Here is a 15,693-nt window from a genome sequence, read left to right as displayed (position 1 = left end):
ATCCACAAGGTTGTGTATGACCTAATGAAAAGTAAATAAGGATCCACAAGGTTGTGTATGACCTAATGAAAGGTAAATAAGGATCCACAAGGTTGTGTATGACCTAATGAAAGGTAAATAAGGATCCACAAGGTTGTGTATGACCTAATGAAAGGTAAATAAGGATCCACAAGGTTGTGTATGACCTAATGAAAAGTAAATAAGGATCCACAAGGTTGTGTATGACCTAATGAAAGGTAAATAAGGATCCACAAGGTTGTGTATGACCTAATGAAAGGTAAATAAGGATCCACAAGGTTGTGTATGACCTAATGAAAGGTAAATAAGGATCCACAAGGTTGTGTATGACCTAATGAAAGGTAAATAAGGATCCACAAGGTTGTGTATGACCTAATGAAAGGTAAATAAAGTCACAAAGAAAGTTAACGTTTTGTTATCTGACATTGTTTCTTCTCTACACAAATTACTTGAAAACCAAATAAGTTTTCTTGAACTTTTAACTGTGAACAACAATTTTTGAAGAAGAAGCTGATAAGGACTCTTGTACTGACAAACCCAACTCTGGGTTTGTTTTTGTTTTGTTTTGTTTTAATTTCGTGCAAAGCTTCTCGAGGGTTATCTGTGCTAGCCGTCCCTATTTTAGCAGTGTAAGACTAGAGGGAAGGCAGCTAGTCATCAGCACCCATCGCCAACTCTTGGGCTACTCTTTTACCAACGAATAGTGGGATTGACCGTCACATTATAACACCCCCACGGTTGAAAAGGGGAGCATGTTTAGTGCGATGGGGATGCGAACCCGCGACCCTCAGATTACGAGTCGAACACTTTAACCCATCTGGCCATGCCAGGCCACCCCCAACTCTGGGAGATTCACTTTTATAGATACAAATAGCAGTAGTTTAGCAATGAAAGTTGCATTGTCATAAGCACATGGTAAAGAACATGTTGTTTTATAATATAGTAAAGGAATGAATACTGTAAGAAAGAGATATTGTGCAATAAGAAATGAGCTACTATTTATTGTTTGAGTCTTAACTCATTTATATCATAATATATATATATGGATTATAGTAACTACTGTGAGCAGATCATGTTGCATTGATAGGCTGGTAAAATATTGTAATCGTGAGGGCCAGAGAAAAAGATGGCTCCAAAACTCCAGGAGTGCAGCTTTAAAATTGTGTATCATGCGGACGTAACCATGGAAATAGTGACACAGTGTCCTAAAGAGCTGCTGAAGAACGTGAAATCTGTAAAAAGAAAAAAATACAAGATCATAAAAACAACTAACCTAAATTACAACAGAGTGCAGTCCAATATAAGATATCCACAGGTGATGATGAAATGATAACGTGATATAACACTCAACTGAAAGAGGCCCAAGGAAGAGACAGCTTGAAACCAATTATTCAGTAGATCAAGAACAGTTAAAAAACTCTCATAGCAAATAGTTGCTCCATACAACCCAAATAAAAAGGTGTACTGGGATCCATTATATCTGTAAGAATACTTTATATGTCAGAAAAGTAAAGATATAAATGGACAGAAACAGTAACTACAAATGGTACTTCTACAGTTTCTATATTATGAAGCACTCTCTGTCATATTCACTGACTAGACACTTAAGTGTTAATAAGTTACTGGAGAGAAAAAGTGCTTCTACTTGATTCGGTGACAAGGATCTGTAAAGCATTGGTGTAAATTGTGTGAATTATACTATGAATGAAACCGTCTACACAAAGTTGTTATGGATTGCTAGAACAGTACTACGCTGGAGACCACTTAAAAGAATTGCTGTTAATATGCTTGGTCGTCTGTCACAGAGTAACTATAAGAGTAAACACTCATGTATATGATGGACTCTGTCAGCATGTGGCAAAAAGCATAAGCTCTTCCTAGTCAGTACTTCTAGCAACGAAACTTGTCAACAAATTTATTTGAAGAGTTGGTGTGCCTATAGAAACTCATTCACCGATGATCATTGTTAATTTGTTATTCATCGTGGAAAAGATACATGTTTGGACAAAACGTTCGAGTCAGTACTAAATTATAATCACACAACTGTAACAAGTAGAACCACAATGAATTAAACATGTTTCATACTCTGTGTTATACGTAATTGATTGAAACATTAAAAATTATTTGAGTCGTCGCTTGAGCTATATCTCTCTAAGCCTGAGATACATACAGCGTACGGTAACGGCTCTGTCACACTAATTGTTTTACACTTTATTGGAAATTTCTAAAATTCGCGGTATTTAACATGAGATTTTAAGAGTCGTATGCTATTAGTTATTCACGAGAGAGTCTCATTCTATTTGCATATTTCTTTCTTTGGCCTATTGGTGAAAAACGCTGTACGTCTCTTCTTTGAAATGAACAGGAAGATCGATGACGGACTTTCTCCTGATTTGTGAATCACGTTTTGACACCGTCACGTGGAATCGTCGCTTGGCCACCAGACGGCAAAACGTAAACGCCCCCGGGTGGGCTCAAACCACCAACCTTTCGGTTAACAGCCGAACGCGCTAGCCGATTGCGCCACGGAGGCGTCGTAACTAACGACCAAAGAAGACGTCTTGAAGCAAAGAAAAAGCAATGTTTTACAGCCTTATTCTACATTACAATCACGCTGTTCTTTTATCCCCGGTACATATATCATTCAGTTATTATGTACTGAACGTTATGCACTTCCTCAAATATTTCTTACTTCGCGTTCATTGCACCAGTAAATCTTAATAACCAAATAAATCCTTCACATCTTTAACCTTTCCCAGTTACTCTATCATCGTCTTTGTCTTTGCATCGCGCAGCTATAGAAAACATACGTTCCTTTTAAAATGTTTCAAGAAATATCTTAATAAGCTTTGTATATGCGTAAACTGGTTTCTCAACAACTTTTCTAAAAATATTTCGTCTGCTCTGTATACCTGTCAATAATAGTCTATAACAGGGGTGTGCAACATTTTTCGTCGGTGGGCCATATAACCAACTTCATCAATCAAGCGGGGCCAACTTAAAAAACAAGCTTATTCGTGTACATGCACAATAAATTAAAAAAAATTCTCAAAATGCAAGCAATAATATTTTATATTTTTGCATGAGTGATCATTTTAGTGCGACACTTGAAATTTAGAGTCCTTGCAGAGCTTGTCAATATCAGCTTTGACAGAAGTGGTTGCCACTCTTAACTGACTGGTCAAATGTTCATCAGTCAGCTGACTTCTACATTTGGTTTTGATGAGCTTCATTTTGGAGAAAAATTGCTCACAGCAGTAGGTGCTACCAAAAAGGGAGGCAATTCTTTGTGCATGACGGGACAAATTGGGAAACTTTTCACGTACACAGAGTTTGTAAAAGTCTAGCAAACTGTTTTCAGAGAATTTCCTTTTAGTGTCCATGTCAGCCTGCAGTTCAATGAGTTCCATTTGGCAATCATCAGGACTGTCTTCCACTGCCAAATCAAAAGGTTGAGCGAACAATTTCAATCTAATTTCAGTTTGTCTGAAATCTGGAAATCTGTTTGCAAACTCATCACGCAGCTTTTGTACACTGGTTCCATATTTGGTGCAATCCAGATTAGGAAATTCCAGTTTCCTGGTTGCAAGACATGTAAAATGGGTCAATATGGCTCTTCTCAACTGAACCTGGAAAGTTCCAATTTCTTCTCAAAAGCACAAATATGCTCAAACAACTTATTCACAAGTTGACTTTTCCCTTGTAGTTTTAAGTTTAAATCAGACAGATGCTGTGTAATGTCTGTGAGGAATGCTAAGTCATTCAGCCAGTTCTCATTGCTCAAGAAGTCCACATTCTGACGTTTGCTCTCCATGAAGAACTTAATCTCCTCTCGCAGATTCCAGAATCTCTTCAAAGTAGCAGCTCTACTAAGCCAACGTACAGCAGAGAAGTACAAAACATCTGAATACTCACTGTCCAGCTCATCTAAAAAAGTTTTAAATTGTCGATGATTTAATCCTCGTGTTCGAATATAATTTACGCATTGGACGACATTTTTCATGACTTCTGCAAAATCCAGAACTTTGGTGCACAAGCTCTCTTGGTGAATAATGCAATGGCTTACAACTACGTCTTGTGCTCCAATTGCAGTTAGAAATTTCTTGGTGAATCCATTTGTCCTACCTGTCATGGAAGGAGCACCATCTGTTGTAACACCACATAATTTATAAGGATTCAGTTCAAACTTTTCTACAACCTTAAGCACTTGTTCACAAATATCCTGTCCTGTGGTTGTGGAGGAAAGGCTTGCCATATCTAAAAACTCTTCGAAAACATCAAAGCCTGCAGTAACAGCTCTGATGAAAATGACAAGTTGGGATGTGTCATTGATATCAGTGCTTTCATCCAAAACCAGACTGAAAGCTGTCGAACGTGACATGATTACGCGAAGGCCGTTTGAGCACATCAAATTTCGCAGCAGTGCACGCATTATATTCAAAAGTAATAACGTTCCTGTTTTGATTTATTACACAACAGTCACACGAATTTCTGAAAGTGGTTACAAGTGTAGGGGGAAACTCGATAAATTCTCTGATATCTCTCAATCGCCTCACGCTCTGACCCTGATGTTAAAAAAGAAAATATCGTTCCACGTTCTCACCATCTGATTTGAAAAAAAACACGAATCGTTTAAAATGTGCCTGCCAGAGATCGAACCTGGGACCTTCCGCGTGTTAGGCGGATGTGATAACCACTACACTACAAGCACTTCCCTTTCGATTTTTTTGCTGTTCAAGTTTTCAAAATAAACGTTCCAAAATTTCTATTTCGCAGTCGAAACAAACGCAGATATAATGACAGCTTAAAGAATAACTATAAATAATATAGCACTCTGCTTTGTCTACGTAGGCCAAAAGTATTTTTCCAATGTGCTTACGTGTCTTTAAAAGACTTTATCGAGCCCACAGTATTCAACGTTTACACACCTCGTTCAATTGCCCTTAAACGTGCAAAACGCAGAGTTTTGTTTCCTCAGTCTTTTCTCTTTCTATCCAAAACTGAACAGAACATTTTCATAGCTTTAATTTCTCTATCAGAACTACTAAACAATAACGTAATGAGCGATTTAATACGTTTATTAAATCCATTAACAAAATTAGGGATCGTCTTAAATAATATTTAATCTTCGTTATTTTGTGACCAATTCTAAGATTCCACTCTGGCTGATGTTTCCTTATCACACACAACTTCTTCAAGGTGGTCAATACGACAAAAGTGCATGATGACTATCAAATTCCTCAAATGATAACCTTGTTCAAACGCGCTTTAGTTGTAATAGTACGTTGACAGTTGTGGGTTGTAGGAGATCACAGCGGTGGAATAAAGTCCAATGTACAAAAGAGATCTTATCTGTGTTGCAACATCTCTCTTCGAAATCCATCTACTCTTCGAGACTGTCGTACTCTCTGTAGGTTACACATCGTTCTTCACGTGCAAAATGCCATTACCAAAACAAAGAATTCTTGTTTAAGAGAAACGTTTACATTAACCAGCTGCACCTAGAAAGAGAAAACAATTTGAGAATAATAAATATTCTCCGGTCTTGGCATCGTAATTTCCTTTTACCTGTGTAGTCTGTACAATATTCAAGTGAACTAAATACAATTCTTGAATAAGTACGGAAAACAGGAGATTCGATCATGACGAAAAGACATTAAGCATCGCAAAACATCTTTACTAAGTGAAAAAATGTTATAAAAATAAAGAAATCAGACAAAAAGGGATAAACAGAACATGGAGTCTTCAAGAAAACAATGCTGTTTCCAGCCGGACGCTACTTCTCTTCTTTTGAGTGTCTAGACATGTTGGTAAGGACATTTGAGGCGCTATCTGAGGGGCGTGTATTCCCAATTCAAATGAAGTAACATGTAAGCATCTTCAGACGTAGGAGGAGTTAGGATATGATCGAAAATTTCACTGTTCGGTAAAAATTAAGTACATCAAATAGTTGGTGGTGAATGATGTTGTAGAATTGCCTTTCCTCTTTTCCGTCACTGGTAAGTTGGAGATGATAACGCACATAACCATCCAATAGTTCTCACCAAAATTTAAAAGAATAGGTTAAAGAATGAAACATCTAGTGTGATTAGTTGTCACAGCATGAAGAGTTGTTCTCAACACACTCTGACGGAGTCGTGATCTCTAAATATTACCTGTACAACACCTGTCAAGTACGTTACCTTATTTTCAAATAAGGTCGCGTGCATCGACGTTTCAAACTATTCACGCGTTTAAGAAAAATAAAGCTCATAAACCCATTTTACCGAAGAGTTGTAAGCTGCTGGTCAGATACTTCGTCGAACGTGACATGATTACGCGAAGGCCGTTTCTGCACATCAAATTTCGCAGCAGTGCACGCATTATATTCAAAAGTAATAACGTTCCTGTTTTGATTTATCACACATCAGTCACACGAATTTCTGAAAGTGGTTACAAGTGTAGGGGGAAACTCGATACATTCTCTGATATCTCTCAACCGCCTCACGCTCTGACCCTGATGTTAAAAAAGAAAATATCGTTCCACGTTCTCACCATCTGATTTGACTCAAACTAACGTGGCAGGGGTTTAGTTTAGAGAGAGAGAAATCAGAAGTGTTCTCTCTCCAACTGGGGTGTTCGGGAACTTTGTAGTTCCTCTTCGTCCCCTTACATGAGAAATGTTTTAAAATATCCGTGGAATTTTTACTTTATTTTTAACATTTCAAAAAATGGAGTGGTGTCTTTGTGAGTGAGAGAAAGGACGGGAGAACCGGACGAAAGCAGCGAAAGTGAAGTGAGCCAGACATTGGCTCGAGGACGGAGTACACTGGCGGCTGGCGAATAGATTTATCTGATTTGAAAAAGACGAATGGTTTAAAATGTGCCTGCCAGTGATCGAACCTGGGACCTTCCGCGTGTTAAGCGGATGTTTTTTTGTTTTTTTTTCTCTTTATTTATCCCACCTCAAAGAGGGGGTATACACAGAAATACAACAAATAAAACACAAGTTAATGAATTAGCATGTAACAATAACTCTATAGATTACCATGCTGAAAATTACCACAATTAATAAAATTAAGGAAAAAGAAATAAAAGAGGTAATTGGAACTGCAGGTAATCCAACAAACATTATAGTGAACATTAACAAAACAAGAAATCAATGGATCTTTCATTGGTAACAAAAATATAACGAAATAACAACTTATCTTAACAACGTACACAAGAAATAACCTTGGGCACCTTGGGTTACCAAGTTACCAACATAAGAATACACATAATAAAATACATTTAATGAGTTATGTAACAAAGATCGCTGATGATGGAGATGAATATGTCTCCGTACACGCACTTTAAACATGGAAATTAAATGAATTACGCAAAGACGTGCCAGGGAAACTGAACGAGCAGAACATATAACCTGACGTGCCAAAAAAGTAATCAAACGGAATATGTTCCAGCATTTCCTGGGTAACGAAGGATGAGATCTTACTAAGAGGCATCACCTCCATACCCAGTTTGATATGGGACATCCAAAATAAAATGCTAATAATTTATATACATATGACCACAAGGGCTGTACAAATGGACATTGGAAAAACAGATGGTCTATGGTTTCTGGCGCCTGGGAACAGAAAGTGCACAACCCTGTGGGATGTCTGTCCATATGTATCAGCTTGACATTAGTGGTAATCGCCCGCAACCACAGTAAATAATCCACATCACAAACAAAAAAACCCACAAAAGAAGAATAAGCGTTTTTACGAATGCGTTTCCAGTCTCCAGGAGGAACAATATCCATCCAGTAGAATGGAGCAGGGAAATTAGTAGCGAGTGAAAACTGTAAATGTCCCACCAGTTGCCTCACAGATAAACCCTGAAAACGAACTCAATTATCGGAGTGGTCCAGAAAATATAAATCTACAACACATGTGGACGACGGAAGAGGAGCCGGCTGGGTGGACAAAACCGGCAACCAGTCCACAGGCAACGCCTCCTTAAGCATATGAAAATGTGAAAAAATTGTGCGGACATTGGCCAACGGGTCAGCGTCCGTACACATTTCAATCACTGCCCCCACCGGAAGAAAAGCAGGGAGCACCTCGTACAATAAATGACGGACCTGAACCAAACCTGCGTTAATAAATTCAGGAAAATGAAATGTTCGGTGCCGAACATCAACAATAGCCGGATTGAAAAACAAAGGTTCATCAAAAATTTGTGGGGAAAGAGGAGCTGGAACAATCCCTTTATCTCCAAGAAGAACCTTCCAGGCATGAAACATTTCCTGAATATAGAAAGGTAACGATTTCACAAAACGTGGCAAAATACGGCATTGAAGAATCCGAAAGCCCAAAGAGAGATTACCATAACAAGAAAAAAATCCAGAAAGAAGTTGTCGCAAGGTGGAAGGACAAGAGGCATCCAAACAACGCTGCAACAACTTCAAACGGAATGCAAGTTTACGAGTATTAACATCAAAGAAGTTGATACCTCCACAATCATAACTCCGGATCAGAATACCGTATGCCACTTTATGTATACCTCCCCGCCAAATAAAATCCAGTATACATTTGCGAAATCGAGCCTCAAACTGTCTTGGCAACGGGAGTATATTCAACGGGTACCATAACACCGATGCCACCAAGGAGTTCACCACAAGAGATTTACCCTTTAGCGACAAAGAACGAAATCGCCACGACACCAAGACACGAGATACCCTGCGCAATACACCCTGCCACGTATCTTGCAGCATAACATCGAAATTAGAGTGGAAAACTATTCCCAAAATCCGAATAGGATCATGGGAAATTCTCAACTCACCAAGGACGAAGTCTGCAGAAGAGGCCAAACACCCAACCAACAAACCCTGACTCTTGGTCCAGTTGATCTTCCCACCATTACCTTTGCCAAAAGTTTGGCAGACATCCAACACATGCGGCAAAGATTTGGCGTCTCGTAAGGTTAAGGTGGTATCATCAGCATGCTGATAAGTAAGTGAAGGCGTGGTGAGTAACACATCACCACCAATACCAGTAATATGTACATTATGAACTAACATATTTCGTAACGGTTCGACACTGAGAACGTAAAGTAGAGCAGACATTGGGCATTCTTGACGAATACCCCGAGTTACAGCAAAATCATTAGTGAGAAATCCATTAAACTTAACACAACTAGAAATTGAAGTATAGCAAAGACGAACCCAATGAACAAAAGTAGAACCAAAACCCATACGCAGAAGAAGTTGAAATAGATAGTCATAGGCCACCCGATCAAAGGCTTGCATCTGATCGAGCTTCAAAAAGATTCCATCCTGTAATATGTACATTATGAACTAACATATTTCGTAACGGTTCGACACTGAGAACGTAAAGTAGAGCAGACATTGGGCATTTTTGACGAATACCCCGAGTTACAGCAAAATCATTAGTGAGAAATCCATTAAACTTAACACAACTAGAAATTGAAGTATAGCAAAGACGAACCCAATGAACAAAAGTAGAACCAAAACCCATACGCAGAAGAAGTTGAAATAGATAGTCATAGGCCACCCGATCAAAGGCTTGCATCTGATCGAGCTTCAAAAAGATTCCACCCTGTCCGGTACGTGCTAAAGATTGCAATAGCAAAACGAGTGTTAACGGAGCATCAGCAACGTCCCGTCCAGGTATACACCCGGATTGGTCATCTGAAACTAAACTGGAGATCACAGACGAAAGGCGACGAGCCAGCACTTTGGCCAAAAGCTTATAGTCAGAACAAAGCAATGTCAAAGGCCGGCTGTTAGCCGCCAACCGTCGATCCTCACCTTTCGGGATAGGAACAATTACCCCAGAACACATTGTACGGAGCAACTGTGGAGAGTGGAACAGTTCAGACAAGACAGATAAAAAGTCGTCAACAAAAAGAGGGAGAAAATATTTGTAAAATTCGGAGGTAAAACCATCCAAACCAGGAGATTTGCCCAGCGGTAAACTGTCTAAAGCAGCGATAACTTCCGGAACCGTGAATGGAGCATCACAAATATTAGCTTGTTCACTGGAAAGAGTTCGATCAATAAATGAGATAACGAAATCGATGTCTGCCTGCAGAACGATATCTTTAGTGTACAGTGCGGAATAATACTGATGTAAAACAGCAGCGATATCTTCCACACCGGACACCTCCACACCCGTATCAGTGAGCATGGATCGAAACTCAATTCTGCTTTGACGGACCTTTTCCATACGAAGAAAGTTAGACGTAGATCTCTCCCCCTCCTCAAACCAACGAATATGAGATCGAATCCTCGCCCCCTCTATGGTATCGTGATCCAAAGTCTCCAATGGATCTTCAAGTTCATACAATTTGACCTTAGACCTACCAGGGTAACGGGACAGTTTTAGAAGCTCACGATTGATGGACGACTCAAGCTGACATTTGCGAGAACGGGATGCCCGCGCTCTAAGAATCGAATAACGCTGGGTAAGTAAACGGAACGCGCATTTCAATTTTTTATACCACGTAATTTTATCAGTCCCATAGACTGACCAACTACGACTTCTGGCAATCAACAGCTTAATGGCTTTCACATATTCGGCATCCCTCAATAACTGGTTATTGAAGTGCCAGAAATTAGGACCTCTGACAACGGGCCGCAGAGTAAGGTCGAAGCCCAATAAAGCGTGATCTGTAGCAGGAAACCACAACGTACGTAAACGTTGGACGGTCCCCTGCAAGGTAGAAGAAAGCAAAACCCTGTCAATACGAGACGACATCATCTCACCATTAACAAAACGCTTCCATGTGAAACCAGGTGTAGTTGGCGATATGAGTGAATGGGCATCAAGTAAATCAAACCTGTTAAGAAACTGAACAAAAGCCGAACGGCTGGAGTCACGGTAGAAACGGACCGGAAATCGATCGCGTGCCACATCCACCACACAATTAAAATCTCCCACAACAAGCAATCCCGTGCAACCATCCAAACAATACTCCAAGCTTAGGAAAAATTCCCGTCGCTCGGAGATATCGCGAGGAGCGTACACAGATGATAACAGATAAGACAAAGACTCGAAACTGAATTTGACTGTCAGAACCCTACCCACCCCATCAGAAGAAACGAATGTAACATTATCACACAAAAACTGCTGTAACAAGATGGCAACTCCTTGTCGGCCAGAAGGAGAATTATTAACAAAAGCTACACCTGGCCAAAATTTCAGAACGACATCATGAAAATCATCAGTAAAAAACGTTTCCTGTAAACAAACAACATCAAAATTAGTAACAAAGTAATCCAGATAATAAGCCAGCTTACTAACATTACGCAACCCATTACAATTCAAAACTCCCACCCTTAGTAAATGTACCATGCCAAAGACAAAGTAAAGGTACAAGAATTGAAAGGAAACTGTCACAAACACAAAAATAACAAGAATAAATGTAAGGATCTAAGCAAATATGCACAAAGTACAAATAACAATAAATGACAGTCTTACACTAACTGAAACAAACAAACTGGCACAAAAAACACATTTAAGGCTGCGACACCGCCTTCGCCTTCGCCCGAGATATCCGTAGTATTGGCACGTCCGACACCCGTTTTCGTCCACTGCCTTTCTTAGAATTGTCACCAGGAGTCATCGCCACTACACTAGCATACCTCCAACGACGAGGAAGAGGCACCTCCACATCGCCGGCAGGACACTCACCACTAACCGGAAGTGGGGGGATGTGACGATCAAAATTGCTCTTGCAGCAGGGGGGTGACTACTCGCCCGTTCCCTGGCCCCACCAGGAACCGTCGATCGTTGGGCAGAAACATCGTCCACCACCCGATGGGTAGCTGCAGCCTCCTCTGAAAGGGGAACCTCCGAATCAACGTGAGGACAAACAGAAATGGTGTCAACATCATGAGGCACTGCACGAGAGGGAGCAGCCGTGTCTACTTCAGCGGCGTCACGAGAAGTAGTAGGCGTGGCCACTTCAGCGTCGTCACTAGAGGAAGTTCGAGGAACAACAAGCTTGGGACAACGTTGACGGACGTGTCCCTGCATATGACAATGTCGGCATATAAACTGGGGGCAATCGCGATATAGATGTTCCGCCCCCAAACATAAATTACACACTTTTGACTGGCGATCATGCTTCACTTTTAACATTACCGCCTTGCCCAAAGGATCAAAAACTTTCACTACGTACGGCAAAGAGATACACTTCTCACTAAAATACTCACGAACATAATGTATACCTAAGTATATGCCCTGGTCCCTCTTCCACACAATAGGGGTTTTCACTTCACAATCAAAATCTTTAAGTTTATTTAGTATAATATCATCGTCGATATATTCGGGTACGTCCATAAATGACACAGTAATAGTGCGTTTAGTGACGCCATTAGTCGAACAAAGTACACCATTGACAACTAGACCAGCATCTATAGCCAGGTCCACATCGGCGGGAAGAACAAAAGTTACCTCATAACCACCCAGGCGAGGAACAACAGCAGTGACCGAAGCAGCACCAAACGTAGAAATAACTGAATGGATAACGTCCCCATGGCTTGAAGTTGTCGTTTCCACGAAAACAGTACGACGCATAACTTCCATTACCTTCTTGGAAGATGAAGACATCGTCAAACAACTTGAAAAATACAAAACCTAGCAAAAAAAACAAAAAAAGAACTGCACGCTCACTAGGCTTAGTTGTTAAAGTTACACTAAGGTAATCAGGAGCGAGAAAAACACATCTGTACTCGATGACGAGAACCGGCGCTTTCAAAATGTGCCTGCCAGGGATCGAACCTGGGACCTTCCGCGTGTTAGGCGGATGTGATAACCACTACACCACAAGCACCTCCGTTTCGCTTTTTTTGCTCTTCAAGTTTTCAAAATGAAACGATAACGTTCCAAAATTTCTATTTCGCAGTCTAAACAAACGCAGATATAATGACAGCTTAAACAATAACTATAAATAATATAGCACTCTCCTTTGTCTACCTAGGCCAAAAGTATTTTTCCAATGTGCTTACGTGTCTTTAAAAGACTTTATCGAGCCCACAGTATTCAACGTTTCCACACCTCGTTCAATTGCCCTTAAACGTGCAAAACGCAGAGTTTTGTTTCCTCAGTCTTTTCTCTTTCTATCCAAAACTGAACAGAACATTTTCATAGCTTTAATTTCTCTATCAGAACTACTAAACAATAACGTAATGAGCGATTTAATACGTTTATTAAATCCATTAACAAAATTAGGGATCGTCTTAAATAATATTTAATCTTCGTTATTTTGTGACCAATTCTGGGATTCCACTCTGGCTGATGTTTCCTTATCACACACAACTTCTTCAAGGTGTTCAATACGACAAAGGTGCATGATGACTATCAAATTCCTCAAATGATAACCTTGTTCAAACGCGCTTTAGTTGTAATAGAACGTTGACAGTTGTGGGTTGTAGGAGATCACAGCGGTGGATTAAAGTCCAATGTACAAAAGAGATCTTATCTGTGTTGCAACATATCTCTTCGAAATCGATCTACTCTTCGAGACTGTCGTCCTCTCTCCAGGTTACACATCGTTCTTCACGTGCAAAATGCCATTACCAAAACAAAGAATTCTTGTTTAAGAAAAACGTTTCAGGAACCAGCTGCACCTAGAAAGAGAAAACACTTGAGAATAATAAATATTCTCCGGTCTTGGCATCGTAATTTCCTTTTACCTGTCTAGTCTGTACAATATTCAAGTGAACTAAATACAATTCTTGAATAAGTACGAAAAACAGGAGATTCGATCATGACGAAAAGACATTAAGCATCGCAAAACATCTTTACTAAGTGAAAAATGTTATAAAAATAAAGAAATCAGACAAAAAGGGATAAACAGAACATGGAGTCTTCAAGAAAACAATGCTGTCTCCAGCCGGACGCTACTTCTCTTCTTTAGAGTGTCTAGACATGTTGGTAAGGACATTTGAGGCGCTATCTGAGGGGCGTGTATTCCCAATTCAAATGAAGTAACATGTAAGCATTTTCAGATGTAGGAGGAGTTAGGATATGATAGAAAATTTCACTGTTCGGTAAAAATTAAGTACATCAAATAGTTGTTGGTGAATGATGTTGTAGAATTGCCTTTCCTCTTTTCCGTCACTGGTAAGTTGGAGATGATAACGCACATAACCATCCAATAGTTCTGACCGGAATTTAAAAGAATAGGTTAAAGAATGAAACATCTAGTGTGATTAGTTGTCACAGCATGAAGAGTTGTTCTCAACACACACTGACGGAGTCGTGATCTCTAAATATTACCTGTACAACACCTGTCAAGTACGTTACCTTATCTTCAAATAAGGTCGCGTGCATCGACGTTTCAAACTATTCACGCGTTTAAGAAAAATAAAGCTCATAAACCCATTTTATCGAAGATTTGCAAACTGCTGGTCAGATACTTCGTCGAACGTGACATGATTACGCGAAGGCCGTTTCAGCACATAAATTTCGCAGCAGTGCACGCATTATATTCAAAAGTAATAACGTTCCTGTTTTGATTTATTACACAACAGTCACACGAATTTCTGAAAGTGGTTACAAGTGTAGGGGGAAACTCGATAAATTCTCTGATATCTCTCAACCGCCTCACGCTCTGACCCTGATGTTAAAAAAGAAAATATCGTTCCACGTTCTCACCATCTGATTTGAAAAAAAAAACGAATGGTATAAAATGTGCCTGCCAGGTATCGAACCTGGGACCTTTCGCGTGTTAGGCGGATGTGATAACCACTACACCACAAGCACCTCCGTTTCTCGCTTTTTGCTGTTCAAGTTTTCAAAATAAAACGAAAACGTTCCAAAATTTCTATTTCGCAATCTAAACAAACGCAGATATAATGACAGCTTAAAGAATAACTATAAATAATACAGCACTCTCCTTTGTCTACCTAGGCAAAAAGTATTTTTCCAACGTGCTTACGTGTCTTTAAAAGACTTTATCGAGCCCACAGTATTCAACGTTTACACACCTCGTTCAATTGCCCTTAAACGTGCAAAACGCAGAGTTTTGTTTCCTCAGTCTTTTCTCTTTCTATCCAAAACTGAACAGAACATTTTCATAGCTTTAATTTCTCTATCAGAACTACTAAACAATAACGTAATGAGCGATTTAATACGTTTATTAAATCCATTAACAAAATTAGGGATCGTCTTAAATAATATTTAATCTTCGTTATTTTGTGACCAATTCTGGGATTCCACTCTGGCTGATGTTTCCTTATCACACACAACTTCTTCAAGGTGTTCAATACGACAAAGGTGCATGATGACTATCAAATTCCTCAAATGATAACCTTGTTCAAACGCGCTTTAGTTGTAATAGAACGTTGACAGTTGTGGGTTGTAGGAGATCACAGCGGTGGATTAAAGTCCAATGTACAAAAGAGATCTTATCTGTGTTGCAACATATCTCTTCGAAATCGATCTACTCTTCGAGACTGTCGTCCTCTCTCCAGGTTACACATCGTTCTTCACGTGCAAAATGCCATTACCAAAACAAAGAATTCTTGTTTAAGAAAAACGTTTCAGGAACCAGCTGCACCTAGAAAGAGAAAACACTTGAGAATAATAAATATTCTCCGGTCTTGGCATCGTAATTTCCTTTTACCTGTCTAGTCTGTACAATATTCAAGTGAACTAAATACAATTCTTGAATAAGTACGAAAAA

At 39.6% G+C, this 15,693-nt stretch overlaps 1 protein-coding gene and 2 non-coding genes across 3 annotated transcripts in view; all 3 read right to left on the bottom strand.

Annotated features, from left to right (window-relative positions):
- The window catches only part of LOC143250361 (plexin-B-like), a 170,116-nt gene that overhangs the window by 137,452 nt on the left and 16,971 nt on the right, over nt 1-15,693 (bottom strand). The window contains exon 2 of the mRNA XM_076500805.1: nt 11,645-11,839. Coding sequence (XP_076356920.1) covers nt 11,645-11,839 — 195 coding nt within the window. The remainder of the gene's footprint in view (nt 1-11,644; nt 11,840-15,693) is intronic.
- On the bottom strand, nt 2,478-2,551 carry TRNAN-GUU (transfer RNA asparagine (anticodon GUU)). The gene has a single exon. It is a non-coding gene; the product is annotated as a tRNA-Asn (tRNA).
- TRNAV-AAC (transfer RNA valine (anticodon AAC)) lies at nt 12,765-12,837 on the bottom strand. The gene has a single exon. It is a non-coding gene; the product is annotated as a tRNA-Val (tRNA).

This window comes from Tachypleus tridentatus, chromosome 5 (genome assembly GCF_004210375.1).
Source record: "Tachypleus tridentatus isolate NWPU-2018 chromosome 5, ASM421037v1, whole genome shotgun sequence".
NCBI lineage: Eukaryota > Metazoa > Arthropoda > Merostomata > Xiphosura > Limulidae > Tachypleus > Tachypleus tridentatus.
Note: the sequence above shows the minus strand (reverse complement) of the source record. Positions and strands in the feature narration are given on the sequence as shown.